The following is a 22745-nucleotide window of genomic DNA, read 5'->3' as shown; positions in this document are numbered from 1 at the left end:
GGAAGTGCCCCTCACCATCAAGGGGCAGGTGTCGTCTTCCAGCTCGGAGAGCCAAGCGGAATTCGCAGAACGGATGGGGCTACAACTGTTCTCATAGCAGCAGCGCATGAGGTGGTCATATAGCCACAGGATGTAGACGCTCAAATTTCCTCTTAGCCTCAAGGTAGGTGTCAGTCCAGGGTCTTACATTACATGATTTTCCTCTCTTTCTGTAAAATCCTGCAGTCTGGTGAGCAAGGTGAATGATGCTCTCTGCAGTTGACACAGACGGGAGGCGGGGTACAAGTATTGGGATGCAACAGACGTCCACAATCTCGACAGGTGGAGCTGGATGTACAGCAGGAAGACATACGGCCAAACTTCCAGCACCACATCGGGTGAAGGATATACGGCTTGACGTCACAGCGGTAGACCATCACCTTGTCCTTCTCGGGCAATGTGTCACCCTTGAAGGCCAAGATGAAGGCACTGGTGGCAACTTGGTTATCCCTCGAACCCCGATGGATGTGCCGCACAAAATGAACACCTCGCCACTCTAAATTGGCACGCAGCTTGTCATCAGACTGCAAAAGAAGGTCCCTGTGGAATATAATACTCTGGACCATATTTAAGCTCTTATGAGGCGTGATGGTAACAGAAACATCCCCCAACTTGCCACAAACGAGTAATGCCAGAGGCTGGGCAGAGGATGCGGTTTTTATCAAAACTGACCCAGAGCGCATTTTGGACAAGCCCTCCACCTACCCAAACTAGTCCTCCAAATGCTCCACAAAAAACTGACGCTTTGTGGACATGAAAGACTCCCCATCAGCTCTTGTACATATGAGGTGCCCGGTCAAATAAACTTCACTGCCATCCTTAGCCTGGCATTCCTCCCATGGTGTGGCCAGGGAGGGGAACGACTTGGGGTCATATGTCTTAGCATTAAAGTTAGACTTCGCCCACTTAGAGTCTGCTGGCAGCCAACCACCAGAGTACTACGCTTCTGGCGTGTTATCTGCCCTGATGCCACCCACTCTGACCAGGGCCCTCCCCAAGGGCGCCACCCAGCCACAGCGAAGTCCACTTGGCAGGATGGCCATTGCCGGGAGTCCCGATGCCCCATGGTAACGGGCATCCACTCCTTTGCATACGCGGGGAGTTAGCAGCGCAGGCATCAGCAGAGCAATCCCTGTGTAGTCAGGGTGCAACAACCAATAGGGTACATGGCGGGCCCACCACAGTGGACTGGCTACCATGCTGGATAGGAGGTACAAAGAAGCCCATGATCGTTGGCACAAAAATGACACTGCATAGTGCATGGTGGAAAACATAACCAGGAAGGTGTACCCACCCAAGAGATGGAGAATGGGCAGGACTGCAATGCGACAATGAGAAAGTGGCCTTAAGATCTCAATGCACGATGGACACAATGCATCATTTAATGTGCCCTTCCCAACTGGCCCACTCTTCGGGAAAATTTTGAAAAATGGATGTCAAACCCTACAGCTAGCCCCGGACCTGCAGGGGCAAGAGTCTTACAACCACTGAATGCATTAGTTTATTAATATGATAAGTTAGGTTATTACGAGAAGTTAACTTGTTAGATGTCCAGCGGATAATTTGAATGATATTTTATTGAAATGATGTGGAACGATTCAGTTTACAGGATGAAACGAAATGTTCGTATGGCATTATTGGGTGGGAGACACCATCTGGAGTTGTTCGGCTGACTAGTATAAATCATTTTATTTGATGCCAATTTGCGGACCTGCGCAAAAGTGATGATGAGGACAACACAACTCCCAGCCCCTGAGCAGATAAAATCTTAGACCGTCAGCAACTGAATCTGGGACCCTGGGTGGGGGGCAGCCACAATGTCAATTCAGCTACGGAGATAGACTGTTTTTATATATATCTGTGTGTGTGTGTGTTTACTGTTAACATTAACGAAAATATTTTTTAGTGCTACTCATCCAAATACACACTAAATAACAATTTTTTTAAATACAGGCTATCAATTTCAAAACAGAAATTTATCCATGGGACAAAAGGAGTTGTCTATGAGAAATGACTTTCGACTAGTTTCGAAACTTGCCTTGTTATCTGCCGGACATGTTATCGGTATGGGCTAATAACAATAATTTTTTGTTCCTGCCTACTGAAATCCTTTCTGAGCCGCTGACTGACTTAATAATGGATAGTAAAGGCCATTTTTGCCTCTAGAGCTGTAGATGACATCATTATTATTCTTCTCAAATTTTGAGGGATTATTTATGACGAATTTCATTAATATATGTATTGTGACTGTGCTGTTAAAATGCCTCACTCCTTGAAGTGGTACTTTCATGACCACCATGGGTGAACACATAATATTCTTACTATTTGTTTTTTTTTCAATCAGTATGTTCTTTCTAATAAATAGGTTCCCAGAAAATAATTCCGTAAGACATTACTCAATGAAAATATGCAACATATTTCTGAAAGTTGATTTATTTGTTTCCAAGACTAGCAGCTATACGAAGAGCAAAAGTAGCTGAACTTATTGTTTGACAAGCTCAGTAATATGCTTCTACCAGTTCAAGTTTTCATCAACATGTACATCCAGAAGTTTGGATCATTGCACCCTACTTGATGACTCTTGTTCAAGTGCTACACCAGTTGGTGGTGTGACTTATTTATTGTACAAAATTGAATATTGTGTATTTTCTCAAAATTAAGGGAGCCCATTTTCAGAGAACAACTTAAATTCTTTGAAAAACATCATTAACAATCTCTTCTGTTGCTTTCTCTCTGATGGGATTTATTAAAACACTGGTATCATCTGCATAAAGTACACCTTCTGTTTGTTGAATGTCAGGTGGAAGGTCACTCACCTATTTAAGGAATAGGAGTGAACCCAAAATTGAACTCTTTGGGATGCCCTTTGCAATTTCTCCCTAGTCACTCAAATTTTCTACCTTCCCAACATCGTTTGAATTATTCAGCACAACTCTTTGTATTCTGTGCAACTGTGAATAATATTTTCAGAACCCATTTCCAAGACCATAATTACAAGGATCAATTACACTCTTTTTGTACAAGGGTATCACCCACAAACTTTTACAGTGGCAAGAAAGAGTTATCAGCTCTGGAGATGTGTGATAAATTATGGTCAAAAGGGAAATTCATTAGCTTGCAAGTTCCTGCAAAAAACTGGATAAGGTACCTATCTCTGCAACTTTCTACCCTGTTCTGCAAGTCTACGGGTGTGTGTTGCTATAGAATCACCATCCAGTTCTATGAATAATACAAATATTGTGAGTTTCACTGAAATATGACAAGTAAGGCTGATTTTTCCCATCTTCTCCGACCCTTCTGGGAGAGGGGGGGGGGGGGACAAGTATGAGCTGAGGCACTGCTACAAGTACAGTTATTTAAAAAAACTGAATGATTCCTTTAGGCATATGCAGTGTGATTACAAGTATCTTGAAGATACTATCTTCTTCCCATCTCTTACTGACATTTCTCTAAGGCATGTCGGAGCCCTCTTCTGCACCTGCTTTAAACAGATATGGGATGTTTACAGCCTTCCAACGTGAGTAACAAGTTCGACAGGCTCAGTTCAAGTAGCACTTCATACTTGTTGGTAAGAAGGATGGGAGAGTAGTACTCTGGACTGTCCGCTTACACTGCTTTTGTTTTAAACAGTGTTATCTACTCCTGCCACCAACAAGACATTCACAATCAAATGGATTAGTCACTTTCATTGGCAGTAGTAGTAGCAGCAGTATAATGGGCAGTACTATGGATAATCTGGGTATCCTAAAAAGTCTGATACATATTATGTAGTAGCACACTTCCACTATGTTCTATCTATAGGAACAGTATTCGCAATTATTCAAAACAGCATACTGCAGCAGCTTCCAGCAGATTGACAGCTTTCAACTGTACACAAATTTTAATGAAATTGATCAACCTGGGAATGGTATTCTCAATGACATTCAATTTGTATGAAAGTTACATAACTTGTAACCTTAAGTTATATTGCGCATATTCAAAAAGTAAGGGGTTGTTAGCTTATATGTAGATGTTGTAAGCTCAGAACAAAATTGCAGTTTCAAGATGGTAGTGAACTCATGAACTCAAGACCGCCACTGTTAACAGGTTCAGGCATGTGATGGAGAATTTATATTCAAGTTTATTTGTGAGTTCTATTCCTGACCCACTCTCAACCAGCGACATCAATATTTCTTCTTCCTCCTCTGTATTTCTGTATTCTCATGGATGACAATAGGTTGCTACAATGGGGGGAGGGGGGGTGGAAACAACAGCAACATCATAGAAACAATATATATGAAAGTATCAATGAGTGTGTCCACATAATATTTTCATTTTCTAAAAAAATGTAGTTTCTTAAAATTCTTATACAAAATGTGGTTAAAATAGGAAAGTTGAACTTTTGCATAACTTGTCATTTACAAGTGAGGGATTTTTTTTGTATTATAAAACAGTAATGTAAACTATAAAAATAAAGAAATGTCTCACACAACAGGTACTTTTCATACAATAATACAAACAATATTATAAAATCTGTTTAGAAATGGTTTCACTAGTAAAAGTCTTCCTCATTTGGTTTTGTAGATCCTCCCTGATTTTTTACTTGGTCTTGATTTCTGTACATCTCGGCAACCTGATGACACAGATAAAGCATTAGGATTAGATTTTCATTGAAAATTGACAATGAGCATATGATCACACGAGGAAAAATAAAGACACTACCTGTGATGCACTGGTGGCCTCCTCCACTGATTTGTCTTCTCGAACCCTAAGGAACCTGGGAAAACGTAATGACACTCCCTTTTCTGGATCAACCTGCAAGAAAAATGCTGTTAGCTGGAGACTAAAAATGTACGAACAAAAAAAATGCTGAAACTTCCTGGCAGATTAAAACTGTGTGCCCGACCGAGACTCGAACTCGGGACCTTTGCCTTTCGCGGGCAAGTGCTCTACCATCTGAGCTACCGAAGCACGACTCTCGCCCGGTCCTCACAGCTTTACTTCTGCCAGTATCTCGTCTCCTACCTTCCAAACTTTACAGAAGCTCTCCTGCTAATGTTGTCAATTTTTTCTCATAATGGCAAACTCATGGTGGCATATTTTTGTAGACTATCCTGACAATTTATACAAATTAAGCACTGTTGAAAGCTCCATTCTATCAGAACTAAATTTTGGGATGCTATTTTCTTACATGTACGTAGATTCTGCTAAAGTTGAATCACATGAAATGGAATCCATTATTGACAGATTTATGTAAAGTAACAGTCATAACCATCCCAAAAGGAAGCATCCCAGCGTTCATCTGGAGCACGATATAAAGAAATTAAGTGAGAGTAATCACACTAAATGGCAGATGACCCTCCAAACGTAATCTTTTGACTACAAATTAATAATTTTCATCTTGCCTTCTTAGTAAGTATACCGCCACAAACAAATTACTGCTAATTTCCATACATCCATCTCCTAATGGATAATGGGACAGCAGCTGTTTTATTTATGTGTAACAACAATAGACCCTGCAGACTACTATTTTTTAATTGTAACCAGACACACCATATAGGGTAAGGTATGCACATGCCAACTGTTTCTGTTCATTTTATTCGAGATATAGTGATGATGTCCATTTGAAACGTGGTTACCCTGTCTTGCAGAGGAACCTGAAGCCAGAAGTTTGTATCACGGAAAATTGTTGCAATTAAATAAAACTAATACATGGCAGCTGATGGTGTTACTGTTGCTGTACGTAATTACTTCTACCACTACCAATGAATCACAGGCAGGCACTTATGTGTGATGAAAGACAGCAAGTGGAATGATAAGGAGATTGGTGAAAGAGGAAAGCAAGCACGTGGATTCCTGCAGAGTGTAAGAAGCCTATGTAGAGCAAGGATGTACCACCACAATGCAAACAAATGTTATACCAAGCACATTATGTCCTAGTAACCCCGTGTGCCTAAAAAATGTTGGTAATGAAGAAAACATAGGTGAGGGGGATACAAGTTGCAACATGAAATTTCAGCAATGCAGGGTAGGAGTAAGTAGAATGGATATAGTAAGGAGTGAGACAGTGACAATAGTGAAAGAGAAGCTCATGTAAGGAAAAATAGGAAAGAGAAAATTAAAGTAACATGGACATGGTAAAACAGGGTGTATACGTGGACAAGGAAAAAAAAATTCCCGGATTTTTCCCAGATTTCCCGGTTAAAAATACACTTCCTCCCAGGTGAAAATACCCTCTTTCCGTGTTAAGTGACAGTATACTCTTCCTCGGCACTGTAAAAGACATCAATCCTTTGAATGTTTATGGTTTTATATAGCAACGTAGAATTTCCCGGCACTTTAGAAAACGAAACTCAGGGGGAAAAACACGCTTTGAAAGACCTTTGATGTGCAGCAACATGTACACTGCATATTTTCGTATTACGAAGGTATAAATTTGAATTCCACCAAACAACGCATGTCACTTTCTGAAGCATTGAAATCAAGATTGCGATGCGCTTTTGTAGGCGTCATAGCTCATTCACGTGATCTCGCCAGCTGATGACATCGATAGGACGCGTGATGTATTCAGCCAATAGCAAGATCACTCTTAAGTAGCGCGAATACACAAATAAGACAAGTTAATGGCTTAAATTAATATACATAGCATTCACATATAATATTGGTCTCGAAGATTAATAAGTTGGGAGAGAAGCTAAGGTTCCACGTATAATGTTGATCTTTTTTGAGCGTGTTACACTTTAAGATACATCATACAAATGTGCCAGTAAAATTTTAATAACGACGCAAATGTCTCATCCTCTGGGCTCAAAATTCTTCTAAATGGTCATCCTCAAAGAGTTGATTTTTAAATGAGAGTCAAACGCTTTGTGATTTAAAAAATTCATCGTACATTCTCGCACATAGTTCATCTTGAGTAAAAGGAAATCTGCTTTTAATGTAATGCTTTTCGAACCACCATTTGCAATAATTTTCCCGTGACCTGCAAGAAATAGGTTCGTTTCAGCAGTTGCAAGAAAGCGCCAGACAACTGGAGTCACCGCACTTGCGCAGCTACGATGACGCAGGAAGCCCATATGTTCGAAACATTAAAAGATCTTACATTATGTCATAAAAAGAAACAAGACATCAAAGGATACTTCAAGAGCGTCATGATTTCGTGAACCATACTAAAATGCAGATCCGTATGTAAATTTTCTTGGAGTACCAGTACTCATGTTTGGTTCTTTATTAAAGGATAATGCCGTATGTGCACTTGAAATGCAACGAACAGTTTAAACTAGCCAATAGTGTGAAATTAAACACTTCGTTTCAAATAAATTGACTGCCTCCGTAGAAAGGATTAATAAAAGCCAAATTTCTTTAGCAAACCGGCAAAAATAACATCATTGTTCTGTAAGGCGATTAATGCTTGACTGTCAAAGGTGGAAATAAAATCTGAAACTATTAACATATTTTAGCTTGCTGTAATTATGCGAACGTATTTGAATTCATTTGATAGCTTCCGGCCACAAAAATCTGTTTTGTTATCATTTAACGTGAGAGCAATAAACGAAGAGGAAACAACAAAATCACTGAACGTAATACAGGTCACGTGGAGACAACCCACCTCCCCACAACAACTCGGACTGCTCTGTGCATCAGCCCCGGGTCTACGATATTTCCGAACAGGGGCAATATTAAGTAGTGGCGCCCAGCCACACTTCCGTAACCAGAAGCGGGAGGAGGTACTACTCATACGCGACTCAACTGCGCATGCGCAATAGCCCGCCCGCAACTGCTCTAACGAATCTAATTTAAACAATTGTCACGTCATGCTCAACGGAGGCAACTTGTTGCTATAAAGCATTGCATAGTGTTCCTAAAGCCTTTGACACACTTAACTGTTGGCAGACGCTTGTATGAGCACTGTTTTGTTGTTGTATACGGCGCATTTCCTTTGACCTTAAGTTTTATTTTCGTTTTTTTTTTTTTTTTTTCTCCCATTCATGTTTTGTTGCTGCAGTATTATTCTGCAGTAGTGGAATATAATAATATCCTTTGTTAAAGTATTGGTTCTTACCAGTCAAAATAACAAAAATGTAACTGAAAACTAAAACAATGAAAAATTCCCGCAATTCTAAACCATTCCCGGGTTTTTCCGTTTTCTCCCTGATGAAAAAATTCCCGGGTTTTTCCCGGATCTCCCAGGTCGTATACACCCTCTAAAAGAATGGGAGTTGACACAATACCAAGACAGTCTCATGAAATGACAATAGGAGGCAAGAGAACTAGAGGAAGACCGAGAGACAGGTGGAACATTAAGAGTGAAGAAATATGTGAATAAAAGATAAGAATGACACATGGTGTAGAGGGAAATGAGATGGGAGGAGAGGAGGAGCTGGAGAGGCTTGTTTCAAGCAGACACAGCTATGGGTTGCGAACTGCAGACAGTGATGACTCAAAGCATTTAGTTAACCATAAAATATCATGTTCCCAACTTTTATCGAATTAAATACTTACTCTTCCAACCAAAAGTATACTCCAATTATTTTAAGAGCACACCATCTTTCTTACAATCCATGAGCATTTTTTAGTATAATCCACATTTTACATTTTGTCCACTTAAACATAAAATTTTGATTTAACCATCATATTACTTACAATGCCTAAAGCAGCTCTATGTGCTGGGGAAAGGGAAAGATCTGCACATTTAATTTCCCACACCTGAGATGCATCAAACCAATGGTCAGGTTCATGGCTACTGTCATATCTGTAATATGGGCGTGGCTTATCTATTACATGTTGTTTGAAGAATTCTGTGTGCTTCTGTAGATCTTCTTCACTGAAACCAGTTCCAATCTGTAAAGAAGAAATGAAAATTATCCATATCAAGCATACATTGACAACAAATATATGTGGCTAAAATAAAAAAATAACTATTTATATATGAAACATACCTTACAAATACTCTGGTATTCTTCATTTTCTTTGTCATAACACGCCAGCAAAAAACCACCGTAAGTCCCAGTTCTCTTACCCCGCCCAAGGTAACCACCTATGACAACTACATCCAAAGTGTCTCCCACACCTTCAAGATAATCCTTCTTCAATTTTAGCCAGTTCCTTGATCGCTTTGCAATTTCATATGTGGCCTCTTCATCTAATGTTTTTACCATAAGTCCTTCACAATTTCCTGAAAAATGAGATGGACACACATTTTTACATAGGGAAAGCTACTAAGCAGCTGTCTCTCCAGCTGCTTGTATTTTCGCAACTATGCATATAGTAACAACTACCAGAACTAGGTAAGCAAATTAAAATACCCTTCACAGATTCTTCCAAAAACACTTCCACCTCTTCCATTTTTGTGGTATCCAGATTTGTGGCAAAGAGGAACTCACCCTCAACCTCCTTCATACTGTCTTTCAAAAGCTTACGTCTTTCTGAAAGAGGTTTCCGTACAAGGGCTTCTCCATTTAAGTACAGTAGATCGAACATAAACAAACACACTTGTACTTTGATTTCAGATTCTGTTGCATCCTGGTTTGGGGGAAAAATAAATAAATAAATAAACATTCCATGCCCTACTTCCTTGATAATGAATAATTTAACCTAAAAGAAACACACTATGTAATAATTGACATCAAGCAAGAAATAGTTATAAATGTTCTACTGGGGAAGATGGTAGACACAGTCAAATTTTAAAATAATCTCAGCCCTCACTATCTGCAACAACAGGGCCGAAATTAATGAACAGTTTTTGACGAGCACTGGAGAGTATATAATGACAAAACATTTGAATTGAAATAAATAGAACATTTTTTGGTCTTGCATTTACTTAAGTTTTAATGATGCTTTGTTACAAGCTCATTATTTGAACCCCCACAAAACAGAATTGCGGACATGCAAAGTTTATGTTCTTGCACTAAACCAGGAGTTGTCAACCATTTTTACCTACTGCCCACTTTTGTATCTCTGTTAGCAGTCGAATTTTCAAACCACCCAATGTCTCCACAGTAATTATGGTTTATAAAGTTGGAAATGAACTTTACTTCAAAAAATTTATAAAGTGGAGTTACAACAACTTAAAGTGCATAACAATAATTATTTACCAAACATGTTATGTCATATTTTTATGAAAACTCAATGAAGATGGTTTTAAAATCCTGACTGACTGCTGCCCACTAGTGTGCGATAGGGAGCAGGTTGACACAACTGCACTAAACCAGAGTAACTTAAGAGTTTTGCTAACATTTTAGTCAGTGGTAATGTAGTATACAACATGGCTGGGAGAGCCTCAATGGGAAAACAAATTATTCATTATGGTTTAATGGTTTGATTGTATCACAACTTAAAAGAAAGGCAATCCAAGGGACTGTAAACTTGTATTTTCATTTTCAGTATTTCAGATCTTCCTCAACATTTCCTGAGTTGCTGGTAGTGATGTGACTGAATATCTGGAACCATCACCTGCAAAGCACACTGAGCAGTAATTCAGGTAGATCTTGCAAAGACAAAGGAACTATTTCCAAAGTATATCATTGTGATTGATAAGAATATGAACTAGGATAGATTACTACTCACCACATAGAGGAGACAGGCACATTTGAAAGTAGATTTAAAAGCCAACCGTTGTATAAAATAAGGCCAAGGCAATAGTGGCCTTGGGTACGAGTGTTGTGTGTGTGTATGTAAATATAAGTGTGGGGTTTTACATCTGACAAATGACTTTGTCTGATAGTTTATTCAACACACTACTTTCAAATTGCCTGTCCATTGCTTTAAATCTCTTCTCTATGTGTTGTGTGGTGAGTGACAACATATCTGAATTCATATTGTTATTCCATCCCAGATTTTCCAATGTTGCATTTGGTAAGAACTGCATAACTCTTGTCTCAGCAAGACAGGTGCACCAAAATAATCTTATGTGTTTTGTTTACTTAATGTATGATGCTTCAATAAAAAGTGACGTTGACAGAACAACAATGGCTTATCATATCCTACAGTCGTCCTGGGTCTTATGGTCACAGTAACTGAGAAACAATCTCAGCTGATTTTACAAGGAACTATGTAGTTGTTAGTTATTTACTAAGGTATGTCAGTCATTTAACTTTTCACCAGTGCTGAAGATGTACATGGAACAGCAAAGGAGAGAGAGAGAGAGAGAGAGAGAGAGAGAGAGAGAGAGAGGGAGAGGGAGGGAGAGTAAAGTACTGAACTGCAATGTAATTAGTCAAAAGTCTACACAGAATATACAAGGCACCATACAGAAGGTACTCTATTTTGAATATATCATTTTTTGTGTCAATTTAATGTGAAGCTCATTAAACCCTGAAACTGTCTTACATACCACGAACTGAGACACAACCCTAAAGAATTTGAATCACAGTGAATGCAGCTTACATACATAACTGAACTGCTCTGATAAACGATTCAATGTGCACTAAATGTACTGAACTGAAATACATAGTCAAACTAAAGAATGAGCAATACAATGTCTTCACTATAAATATTCCATGTCATCAGATATCGTAGTTGCCCATGGGCAATAACTAAGAAGTATTTTACACTATGTTGAACTGAACAACCAAAATATACTCACTTTCCTCTTGCGAGTACTAAGAATCTGGAATGGTAAAATCTGCTTTTTTTCTCGATCCCATGCAACAGCTTCACAGTCTAATATGCAAGATTTAACTCCTTCATTTAGTATTTTTGGTAACCTGGACAAAACATCTGGATATTTCGTTGTGTTGTTTTCTTGGTTGCGGCTGTATATACTGGGCTTTCCTTCTTCTGGCACATGGATCTGCGGAGAAAAAAATCCTATGCATTTTCCTATTTTTGGTGTTCTGGACTACATAGTTCATAAGCTGCCTCCAGCCTGGCTTAATGTCATAAGCAGTTTATAGATATACTAGCTTAGTGCCTGGTGCTTCTCTCATGTACACTGTATGGCATGCAGAGATGTTTTTAATTTTTTTTCTATTTACTCACATTTTTATGTTGTTGTTAAACTGCAACACCATCTATGCTTTTCACACTAATTAAGACCACGTAAACATGGTCTTTTTCAAATGTACTTTTGACCAAAAAGTGATTCTGGTATCTGGAGTCCAGAGTTTTTGTTAATCATACCTTTTGCATTCTTGCAGAGATATTTCCATAGCAACTTTCATCCCATAAACAATATTTCTTTGTGAACAACAATGGTTTTATGTGCACTGTTATTTGTTGTTATTTGCAACTGAAGTTTTATTTTGTTGTTGTTCTCTCAGTTATGTTTCACTGCAGCAGTATTATTCTGATGTAACGGGCGTTGTCACAGTATAAGTTCTTGCCAGCAATAATCATGGAAATTTAAAATAAAACTTAAGTGGCAAAAAATTCCCAGAATCCTATAATAATCCCAGGTATTTCCCAGATGAAAAAATTCCCGGGGTGTATACACCCTTTAACACATTTTGTTAAAGCCAGATACAAAGTAGCAGTTGTCCTGAATTCAATTACATTCCTTGAAAGGAATAAAGTATTGAGATTCTGCAGGCTATGCATTTGTTTGTTATTACCTGGAATTGTGTAACACAACAGACTATGTTAAACTGCTTCACAAAGGCAGTCATGGTAGATCAGTTGCTGTTGAAGGCAATATTCCTCCTAAACAAGGATGGAAAAGGATCACAGATGTCCCTGATAATGTGACATTCCTGGATTTTATTGCTCATGATGACAACATTCTGACTTCCAAGTCCAAGATGAATGTGAGAGAGATGTGTGAAATGCTAGTGAACGAACATTATGTAGTAGTAGGTGGTGGTGACTAAAAATAAGAGGGGGGGGGGAGGAGGAGGAGGAGGAGGAGGAGGAGGAGGAGGAGGCCACTGCACTGAGTTTCGCAGCTGCTGCGCGAGGTACTGATACTGCCAGGAACTACTTTTCTTTTTTTAATCTAGATGAATCATTTCTAACAAAACATCAACCAACTGGAGCAACAACTTCCGCCACTACAGTATGCTGGATGGACAAAATAAATAACTCTGCTGATTTTCTTGTTTTAAAATAAATAATGTGTGTGTGTGTGTGTGTGTGTGATCTACACAAAACTCCAATTTAAGGAAAAATATTTCGGTCTCCAGGGATTTGTACGTATATAACAGTCTTCAAGTCTTCCGATCTTGTGTGTCCTGAGAGCAGAACATTGTAGATCAAATGACACCTGTATTAACCAAACCAACTCTTTGTCTCATTCAATGCTCTTCAAAACTTTTGTCCCTGTGGAAGTTACGCACGACAAACACTAGTCAATCGCCACAATTTGCACCTACTACGATCACAATGTAAACCAGCACCTCTGTCATAGCAGCTGTCCTAATCTTCACAGAAATGTGATATCATTACATGATCATTACCAGAGACAACATATGAGGTCTGTTCAAAAAATTCCAGAACTTGTACACAAAATTTTTCTGTGCTTACCTTTTACTTATTGTGCATGGTCGCTTTTGAAATACTCTCCTCCACAATTGATAACCGGTCCCAACGCCCAGAATGTTCAGAGGAGAGCTTCTGTGAAGTTTGGAAAATAGGAGACGTGATACTGGCAAAAGCAAGGCTGTGAGGATGGGGTGTGAGGCGTGCTTAGGTAGCTCAGGTGGTAGAGCACCTGCCCGCAAAAGGCAAAGATCCCGACTTTGAGCCTCTGGCACATTGTTTCAATCTGCCAGGAAGTTTTGGCCCCAACGCCGTTCCCACTTCCGGAAGTAGTCTTTGTACGATTCTTGCTGGATCGCATGAAGCGCCGTCTGAGGTCTGAGAATTTTCTCTTATCTCGTCTACTGTTGCAAATCTTTGCCCTTTCAATGGGTTTTCAACTTTGGAGGGGGAAGAAAAAAAAACACCTAGGGGCCAGATATGGAGAATGAGGCAGCACAGTGATTTCAGTTTTGTGCAATAAGGATGAATGTGTGGGTGTGTCAATTGTGAAGGAAGAGCCATGAATTGTCTAGCCACATTTTAGGTTGTTTCCTTCTCACATTTTCTTGCAGGCTTCGCAACACATACCGATAGTACCACTGGTTACCAGTTTGTCCCTGTGGCACAAATTCATGATGAACTAATCCTTCAAAGCTAAAGAAAACTATCAGCATCGCTTTGACTTTTGACCTGACCTGACGAGCTTTTATTTGGTCTTGGAGAATCTTTCCCACCCCATTGTGGAGATTGAATCTTTTGTCTCGATATCAGAACCATAGACCCATGTCTCATTACCAATTACGATTCTCTTAAGGAACATCTTGTTCCCATTTGTGTGATCCCAAAGCTCTTCACTGATTGTGAGGTGAATGTCTTTCTGAGCTTAACTCACTGTGGGACGAACTTGGTGGCAACATGATGCATTCCAAGATGCTGTGTGAGTATTTCATGATATGATCCAACTGAAATGTTACATCTTGCAATCTCTCGAACAGCCACTCTTAGACTGGCAAGTACAATTTCATCATCGATAGATGACGCAGATTCTGAACGAGGGTCAGTTTAAAACTGTTTGAACCATTTGTAACACGTGTATGGCTTAATCACTGATCACTGTATGCTTCCTGCGTTCAGAGACCTGGAAAATGTGTTCTTTTTGTTTCATGCAAAATTTAATGCAGACGTGTTGCTCCTGTAACTATGCCACCTCGAATTCACAAACTGTGCGACATGACATTCTACTCAATACAGCACTGAACAATAACTTACAGAAATACAACAATGAAACTCCTGGCAATTACAAATTAAACACAGGCATGTGCAAAGATGCCAACCGCATTTCGCTCTAACACACCACTGGTGCAAAATTACAAATGTTCAGGAATTTTTTAAACAGACCCCACATATAATGTCTGCAGTGCCTGAAAATTTCATCCTATTAACCATAGAGCTATTTTTTTAACCGTAGGCAATGCACTGGTTGTCATGCAGTTCATGTTGTACCCACCAAGAAAAACCATTTGCCAATATTTTTTACCATCCTATCCTTTAAACTCTTTTTTAAATAAGCCAAACCTAAATATTTTGTTGCTGCACTGTAAATTGCCTATGTTATGTCTAAGGTGAAAAGGATGGTTTTGTCTGATTATAACTACAGAGTGGAGCAAAGCCTGCTGTTTACAAACCACCTGCTTTACCTTAATTCAATCAAAACTTAGGATAGACAGCATAAACAGACGTTACCTCTTATTCCGAAACAACAATCTATGACAATAGGCTACGTATTAGCTTCAAGCACTAAAGTGCTATACTAACCGTAGTCCTCAGCAGTTTTGGCTGTCACTGAACATAGGGAAAGACTTCAGAACCAGTAGTCCAAGGCAAGAGATGCAGGGTCCTTATAACAATCAATGAATGGAATTTTTGTGCAATGCATAAATAAGTCAAGCCAGTCATCAAAACTTTGTCCACTCACTGTTTATGAGCAGTTAATTTTACACCCCGTCAGTGACATATTCCACAACTATTGTGTGTGCACATGTGCCTGTATCTGCAGTTATCCCTTTAGAAAATTCTACACCATTTTGAATTTTCTAAATAATAATAAAAACAAAGAAAAAATTGCAGGTAGACATCCTGAGGACAAATTCTATCAACAACAACAGTGAATAACAGAAAAATCAGACTGGGATAGGCTGGAAAGCAACACTACTTGATTCAACTTTCAAGAACCACCACCCCCCCCCACCCCCCTCCTTTTCTCCAAAGCTCCTCCTCCTCTTCAAACTCCCTTGTAGGAGGTTCTCAATTGTTATTCATCCTGTATGATCAAATGCTGCATATGAACTTTTCAAGCAGAAACACTTCTATTATTTCAACCATTCTCTTGAACCAATGGAAACATTTGCCACTTGAGACAATGCCCAGGTATTCCACATTCGAGTGACCTAGTTGTGTCAATATGCTGTAGCTCGTCCCTTGGCAAAAACTTTTGACACTATTCTATAGTGCTCTCATTTACTTTGGAGCCTTGTAACTACACTGGTCTCTTACACTTCTTGTGAACTTAATCGGTGGATTCTTCTGGAGTGTTGAAACTTGTGCTCGTAATAAATTACTAGCTGCGTTATGATCTTTACTGAATTATTGTATGTTCACGGTTTCGAGTATTTAAGGCTGTTTCGGCTCATAACTGGCTCATTACTGTTTATGCTGTGGCATTAAATTAGTGTTGATGAAAAAATCACTTGGTATGATACTAAATACATAACTGTAACTGTTTGTGGTAAGAAAATGAAACAAAACTAACAAACAAAAGTGCTAAATTACAGTTTGATTTTATTTGCAATTTAAAGCACTAAAGGAGGAAAATAAAAAAAGGCATGTTCCTGTCTACCACATTTTAAGGAATATTTAGGGTAGAGTGAAAATGAATTACTTATTACAATAGCTGATTAAATATTTTCTTTCTTTCTTACAAAAAATGTAAATACCTGTGCACGTTCTCCATCATATTTCCATTCACATGTAAATTTAAGGCCTTCAAAACGCTGCAGAACCTCTTGAACTCCTTTCGTTGGCTGAGCAAGCATGGGCTTCAGAGGCACCCCAGGAGTGATGTGGCAATGATCTGGCAGAGCCTTCACACCTTCTTTTAAGAGTACGGGTACGATTTTGTCATAGTTTGGACATTCACTGAAATTAAAAAGTTTATTTGAAATATAATTTTATAACAAAATGAAAACAAAACAAAATAAAAGAAAAAGTAATCATACGCACACCTTTCGTGTTATGTAAAAACAAACTTTCCTCTTTGTAGATTACAGTTCGACTACTTAATAATATTTGCAATACAAACTGAAAAATGAAAACAGCTCCAGTTTCTTAACTGTATTATAGGAAGTTGGGCTCCCACCAATGCCACAACAGTAACATTTAACCTTTTCACACTTACTTACTTACTTACTTAATACACGGCATTTAAAAGACCTTATTTAATTAATCTTGTTAATATCATGAATAGGAACTGCAAACAGATCCTACAAAATGATTTGTACATTTAATTAGTGGCAGCTTATCATTATTTCATGTTGTATAAGCATTTTCTTAAGGAATTATTTGAAACTCGTCAAGGGAAAGAAACAACCCAGACACATGAAAATTTTCACATTTAACAGATGTTTTCTACAAAGTATTTTTTTATCACTCTGATGAAAAAATAATACGATCTCTTCTATGGAAGACAGTGGGGCATTGGTACTCCAACTTCTCACCAGTTCTACTTAGGATCAGGAAAACATAGTTTTAATTTTTAGCCATTTCAGATTATTTTTTGCCAATTTGGTTTTATTTTCTGGTGGCTTATTTTTCAGTTATGTTATCTTTTACTTTTGTCATATTTCATTTTTTTTCAATCTTATGTCAAAAATAAATATATACCTATCAATTATAATTATTGACATCACAAGGCTCATTTGGTTTCGTTTCGTTTCTTTTCTTTTTAATCTACTACCTCTCTTCAAGAACTATTAAAAAATGCATCACAGTGTACTATTCACATATAAATGACATTAGAAATGTTAACTGAGTTTCACTAGCACAAAGTGAAAGTACATGGGGTAACATAACACACTTGCTGAAGTTGACAGTAAATAAATGGACAGAAAGAAAATGTACTCCGATCATTCAGTAAAGTGTATTCAGTTGAAAGTTTGTGTGGGTACAACGTACACTAATGACGATGAGGTAGGAATGCAACAATGATAGGACTGCTGTTATTCTTTATATACATGAATGGTTTGACAGGTAGGATGATCAGCAATTCATTGTTGTTTGCTGATGACACTGTGATGTATGGGAAGTGACTGTGGGAGGACACAAGATGACTTAGATAGAATTTCTAGTTCCTGGGATGAAAGGTTAAAAACAGTGAATGCAGATGAGTTGGAGAAATAATTTTGTAATGTTTGAATACAGTGTTAGTAGTGTACTACTTGACACAGTCACAGCAACTGAATATCTAGGTGCAAAGTTGCTAAATGATGTGAAATGGTAAGAGCACATCAGGATGGTAGTAGGGAAAGTGACTGCTCAAGTAAGTTTTATTGGGAGGATTTTGTGAAAGTGTAGCTCATCTATAAAGGAGACGGCATGCAGAATGCTTGTGCAACCCACTGTTGAATAATGCTCTAGTGTTTGGAATTCCCACCACGTCAGATCAAAGGAAGACATAAGAGCAATTCAGATTTGTTATCAATAGGTTCCATCAGCATGCAAGTATTAAGGAGATGCTTGTGAACTCAAATGAGTATCTCCGGAAGGAAAACTATATCTCTCTTCGAGAGGCACTTTTATGGAAGTTTAGAGAACTATCATTTGAGGCCAACCGCAGATTGATTATACTGCCACAAACATACATTTTGCCTAAGGTCCATGAAGATAAGATGCGAAAAAATTGGGCTAATACAGAGCTCGTCTTTCCCTTGCTCTATTTGAGGGTGGAACAGGAGAGGAGATTAGTAGTGGTATGTGATACCCTTTGCCATGCACTGTATGGTGGCATGTGGAGTATAGATGTAAATGTAGGGTCTTGCCAGGGTATCACTCTCTGTACAGCTGCTCTGCCTGAATAGATTATGCCTACCATAAACCATAATAAAAGTGAAGTTATGATGATGTAGTTTTTAATCAAGGACTTCCTTTACTGTTCATTTCATTATGCCTGAAAGTACTACACTACTGCCGGCCGAAGTGGCCGTGCGGTTAAAGGCGCTGCAGTCTGGAACCGCAAGACCGCTACGGTCGCAGGTTCGAATCCTGCCTCGGGCATGGTTGTTTGTGATGTCCTTAGGTTAGTTAGGTTTAACTAGTTCTAAGTTCTAGGGGACTAATGACCTCAGCAGTTGAGTCCCATAGTGCTCAGAGCCATTTTTTTTTACTACACTACTGACCAACATAACCCATCTCATAAATAAGAAAATATTATTGTTTTATGTATTGTTAACTCTAGCAAGTGGATGAGTTACATTACACAGCGTACCTGCACTCTGAAGTGGTACACGAAAGTCAATGTCAGTTTTATGTTGCATTTTTAATAACATCATATTTATGTGACTGGAACACAGTGATATGTTCCAGTGTAGGTCTTGAGGACAGGAAGTGGATTACTGAATAGAAAATACAGGATGCTACTTAAGAAATTACATACTGCTGTTCATTTGTTCTGTATCCAATTTGCAAGAAAAAGAATCTTGAAATTTACTGGCAGATTAAACCTGTGTTTTAATCTGCCAGAAAGTTTCATATCAGCGCACACTCCGCTGCAAGTGAAAATCTCATTCTGAAAACAATCTTGTTGGCTAATGTCTCCTTGTAGCTAAACAACATCTACGTGATACACTTCTTTTTTTTCCCCCTAGACAAATAAGTTATTTGGGATGGGAATGATAAATGGAACACACTGTATTTAAGTGTTGACAGCATATTGTCTTCAAATACAAATCTCAAAATACAAGCGAAACTACTGCTTGAAACCTATATTTGAACATGAAAACCAAACTGTCTTTATTACAACAGCAGATATTTGACAAAGGGCATATTTTCCACTGGCATGAAAACTAGCAATTTCACTTAATTCTGAAGGGATCTATATCTCTTCAGAGCATCTACACCACAGAGACCTGTCATTCCAAGTATACGTAACAAGCTCTTTGCCATACCATCATCAACAGACTTCACCATTACTATCCTATAGTTGAAACGACCTACTGCTGTGAACACAGACTTAGAAGTTGTCAGGCTAGTTTGAAGCTGCAATGCAATGGATTTCACTGTTTCCTTCAGTTCTGTCATAGCACCTAATGTTTTTCAAATGTTTGCTAGTTTCATCATTTAAAATATTTTTCCCATAACAATGGACTCATTTCAAATCATTTTTAACTTGAAGTAGATGTTACAGTTTTAGCCACTGACATCTTATTGCTGCACAGCAAACCGAACCAAAAATTACGTCTTTCACAGAGAGATTTAGTCCTGCGTATCAATTAAACTACATATTTTCATAAATCTTAAGTGTAAATAGCAACCAATCATAGCACAGAACACATGACATTACACAAACATGTTTCTGGCAGTAGAAGAGAACACTGGAAATGTTTATCGCAGTATTTACCCCACTCAATAATATTTTTAATATTTTGTGAAGTGAAATTTGTGACGCTAATCTGAAGAAAACAAGGTGCCCTGTTGATTTATGTGTTTGCAATGCTTGAGTACCGTATTTGGTGGTTCTTTTATTTATACTTGCATACTAGGAAAATATGCACCGCACTAAAGATCTCTCCAAAATGCAACATTTTCCCTACAATTTGTTGTATGAAAGGGTCAGAAAAGTTTACTTTGGTAGTTAAAGTTGTTACCTGCTGACGCCACACCTACGAATCAGTTTTTTAAACAGGAAATGAACAGTCATTTTCAGTTTATACACATATCTCAGACTTAACAGCAAAAACAAGACCCAATGTAAAGATTAAATAAATATTTCAGTAAGAAGTGCACATTTCATATTATGTCAGTAAAAACTACCGATTACTCGAAATTTACCTGTCGCTAGTAATACAACTACAACTGATTTTATGTTTACCACAAGACAAACTGGTGAAGGAATTAGTCTTTTGCTTACAATTAAACTCTGAAATGAGGAACCTATGTATGTCACGCAGATCTGCAATAATTCTGGATTTGTGGAAGGCTTGGCTACTGGACAATATGCATGTTTCTACAACTAACTGAAACCTAGACTTTTACCATGTTGTTCCAATGGATGTATCTGATAACTCAATTTCTCCAAAACAAATTTTTACTCTGCTATGAAGTGCACGCTGATTTGAAACTTTGCCCATCACATTTTGAGTCCTTTAGAGTTAATGGACTATACTTAAGAGTGTTACAAATTTCAAATTTTTACACAGGACAGCTATTAATTCTGCTTTAGACTTTTATTTACATTTTAGATCCTTGCAAAACATTCTGTACCTTACGTGGTGTTATAAAAACTGGATATCATGGAAAGGACTTAGAATTGTTTATTTTAAAGTGTATTAATTTTAAAGTAATAGTATGTAATAATCTTCAATTGTTATGTCTCTAAAATAATCTATACAACTGCCATTATGAGAAAACTCTTAATATGAATGGTGTCATCTTCACTAATGAAGAAGTGTTCATCCTGTAATTTATAAATGCTATTTTGTTCTATTCAGTTTGGGTCTGATGTTCCACTGATGGTGAGGCCATAACAGACTTATCGGAGGGAGATACTGGAAATTTTTACAATGGCATTGTTTTAAAAACAAACTAAATTTTGTTATTGATGGGAACAGTTTTTGCACGTTTGGTGAGTTTTCATTCCATTTGCTCTAATAGTCTGTTAATTATCATCACTTAAAGATTCTGTGAGCACTAAACAGTGAATATGACTGCAAAACGTCTCCAGGGTATAATTTCATATGGTTATGAATTGTCATCAATGCCTAAACAATGTGAAGCTTGGCTTAGAAATGTATTTGGCAAGTAACAATGTTTAATCAGTACAGCGAATTCAAAAGAAGGAAGTTTTTCTTGGTGATTAATTTCTTGAAGAATGCCAAGCAACTGCTGTTACTGATAAAAATATTACCAATGTTCGAGCAACACTTGAAGAAGATCAACAGACATCTTATGAACTTATACGGATGACTCTGGGCATTGATTTGAGTCATATCCAAAACATTTTACGTCAACAGTTTCAAATGAGGAAACTTTGCTGTCAATGGATTTCACAAAATCTGACTCCCAAATACAACAATGCATTGATTGGTGCAGAAGAACTCTGCAAGAATTCCAATGCAGCACTTCAAATTTGGTTTGGAATATCATTAATGATGGATTACTGATTCACCATTATGATTCTTAAGTCAATTGGCTCAATGGGTCTTTTGAACAGAACTTACATCTGTAAGAATTCGATGAATTCACAGTGCTGGTAAGAAGATAGTTGCTAGATTTTTTTTTCTAAAACTGCCCTTAATATTACACAATAGCATTAGAAGATACTGTTATCATGTTTAGAACACAAATGATGTTTACTGCATTAATTTTTGAAACAGGTTTAGAGGAAAAAAGAAAATAAAGAAATTCATCACAAGAATGCATCATCACACACAGCAAAACTAACAACTGGGTATCTGGATGTACTAATGGTCAGCACCATGGACACTTCACCATACAGCACTGATTTCTATTGGTTGTCAAAAATTACAGATAAAATGCATGCAATCACTTTTTCATCATAAGATGAAGCAGTGGAACATAATAAAAACTTGGTTTCTGAAATGCCTCACGAAGAGTGAACCGATTTCATCAAATGAAAAAATGTACTGATGTTAAAGTGAAATATTTTGGAATACAATAGTCATTCAATTTTTTTAAGCTGTTCCTTTTTTGCTTTTCTTAAAATTTGTCAGTGATGCCCTAATGTGCTAAGTTTTGACAAAGTAAGTCATCCAACCATCTTCATGGAATGATTCGACAGTTCATAGAAACCTTAATCAGGATGATCAAAAAGTCATTCAGCACTGCATCCAACAAAATACAGCACCAGCATTTTGTTTCTATACCACATCACATTACTTTGTTACGACTGATATCTTCACATTTTTGATTGGTCTGCAATAGCATCCTGCAATTACACATATTGCCTCCTATTTGTAATCTCTAGTAGTATGACTTGAGAA

At 37.9% G+C, this 22745-nt stretch overlaps 1 protein-coding gene across 2 annotated transcripts in view; it reads right to left on the bottom strand.

Annotated features, from left to right (window-relative positions):
- Positions 1 to 4327: 4327 nt before the first annotated feature.
- Positions 4328 to 22745, bottom strand: part of LOC126262644 (DNA ligase 1) — a 125741-nt gene continuing 107323 nt past the window's right edge. For both annotated transcript variants that reach the window (XM_049959418.1, XM_049959408.1), the window contains exons 12-18: positions 16467 to 16668; positions 11603 to 11809; positions 9324 to 9540; positions 8958 to 9193; positions 8662 to 8859; positions 4741 to 4833; positions 4328 to 4651 (exon numbers count right to left, since the gene is read on the bottom strand). In XM_049959418.1, coding sequence (XP_049815375.1) covers positions 4571 to 4651; positions 4741 to 4833; positions 8662 to 8859; positions 8958 to 9193; positions 9324 to 9540; positions 11603 to 11809; positions 16467 to 16668 — 1234 coding nt within the window. In that variant the 3' untranslated portion in view covers positions 4328 to 4570. The remainder of the gene's footprint in view (positions 4652 to 4740; positions 4834 to 8661; positions 8860 to 8957; positions 9194 to 9323; positions 9541 to 11602; positions 11810 to 16466; positions 16669 to 22745) is intronic.

This window comes from Schistocerca nitens, chromosome 1, assembly GCF_023898315.1.
Source record: "Schistocerca nitens isolate TAMUIC-IGC-003100 chromosome 1, iqSchNite1.1, whole genome shotgun sequence".
NCBI lineage: Eukaryota > Metazoa > Arthropoda > Insecta > Orthoptera > Acrididae > Schistocerca > Schistocerca nitens.
This window is presented reverse-complemented; position numbering and strand designations above follow the sequence as displayed.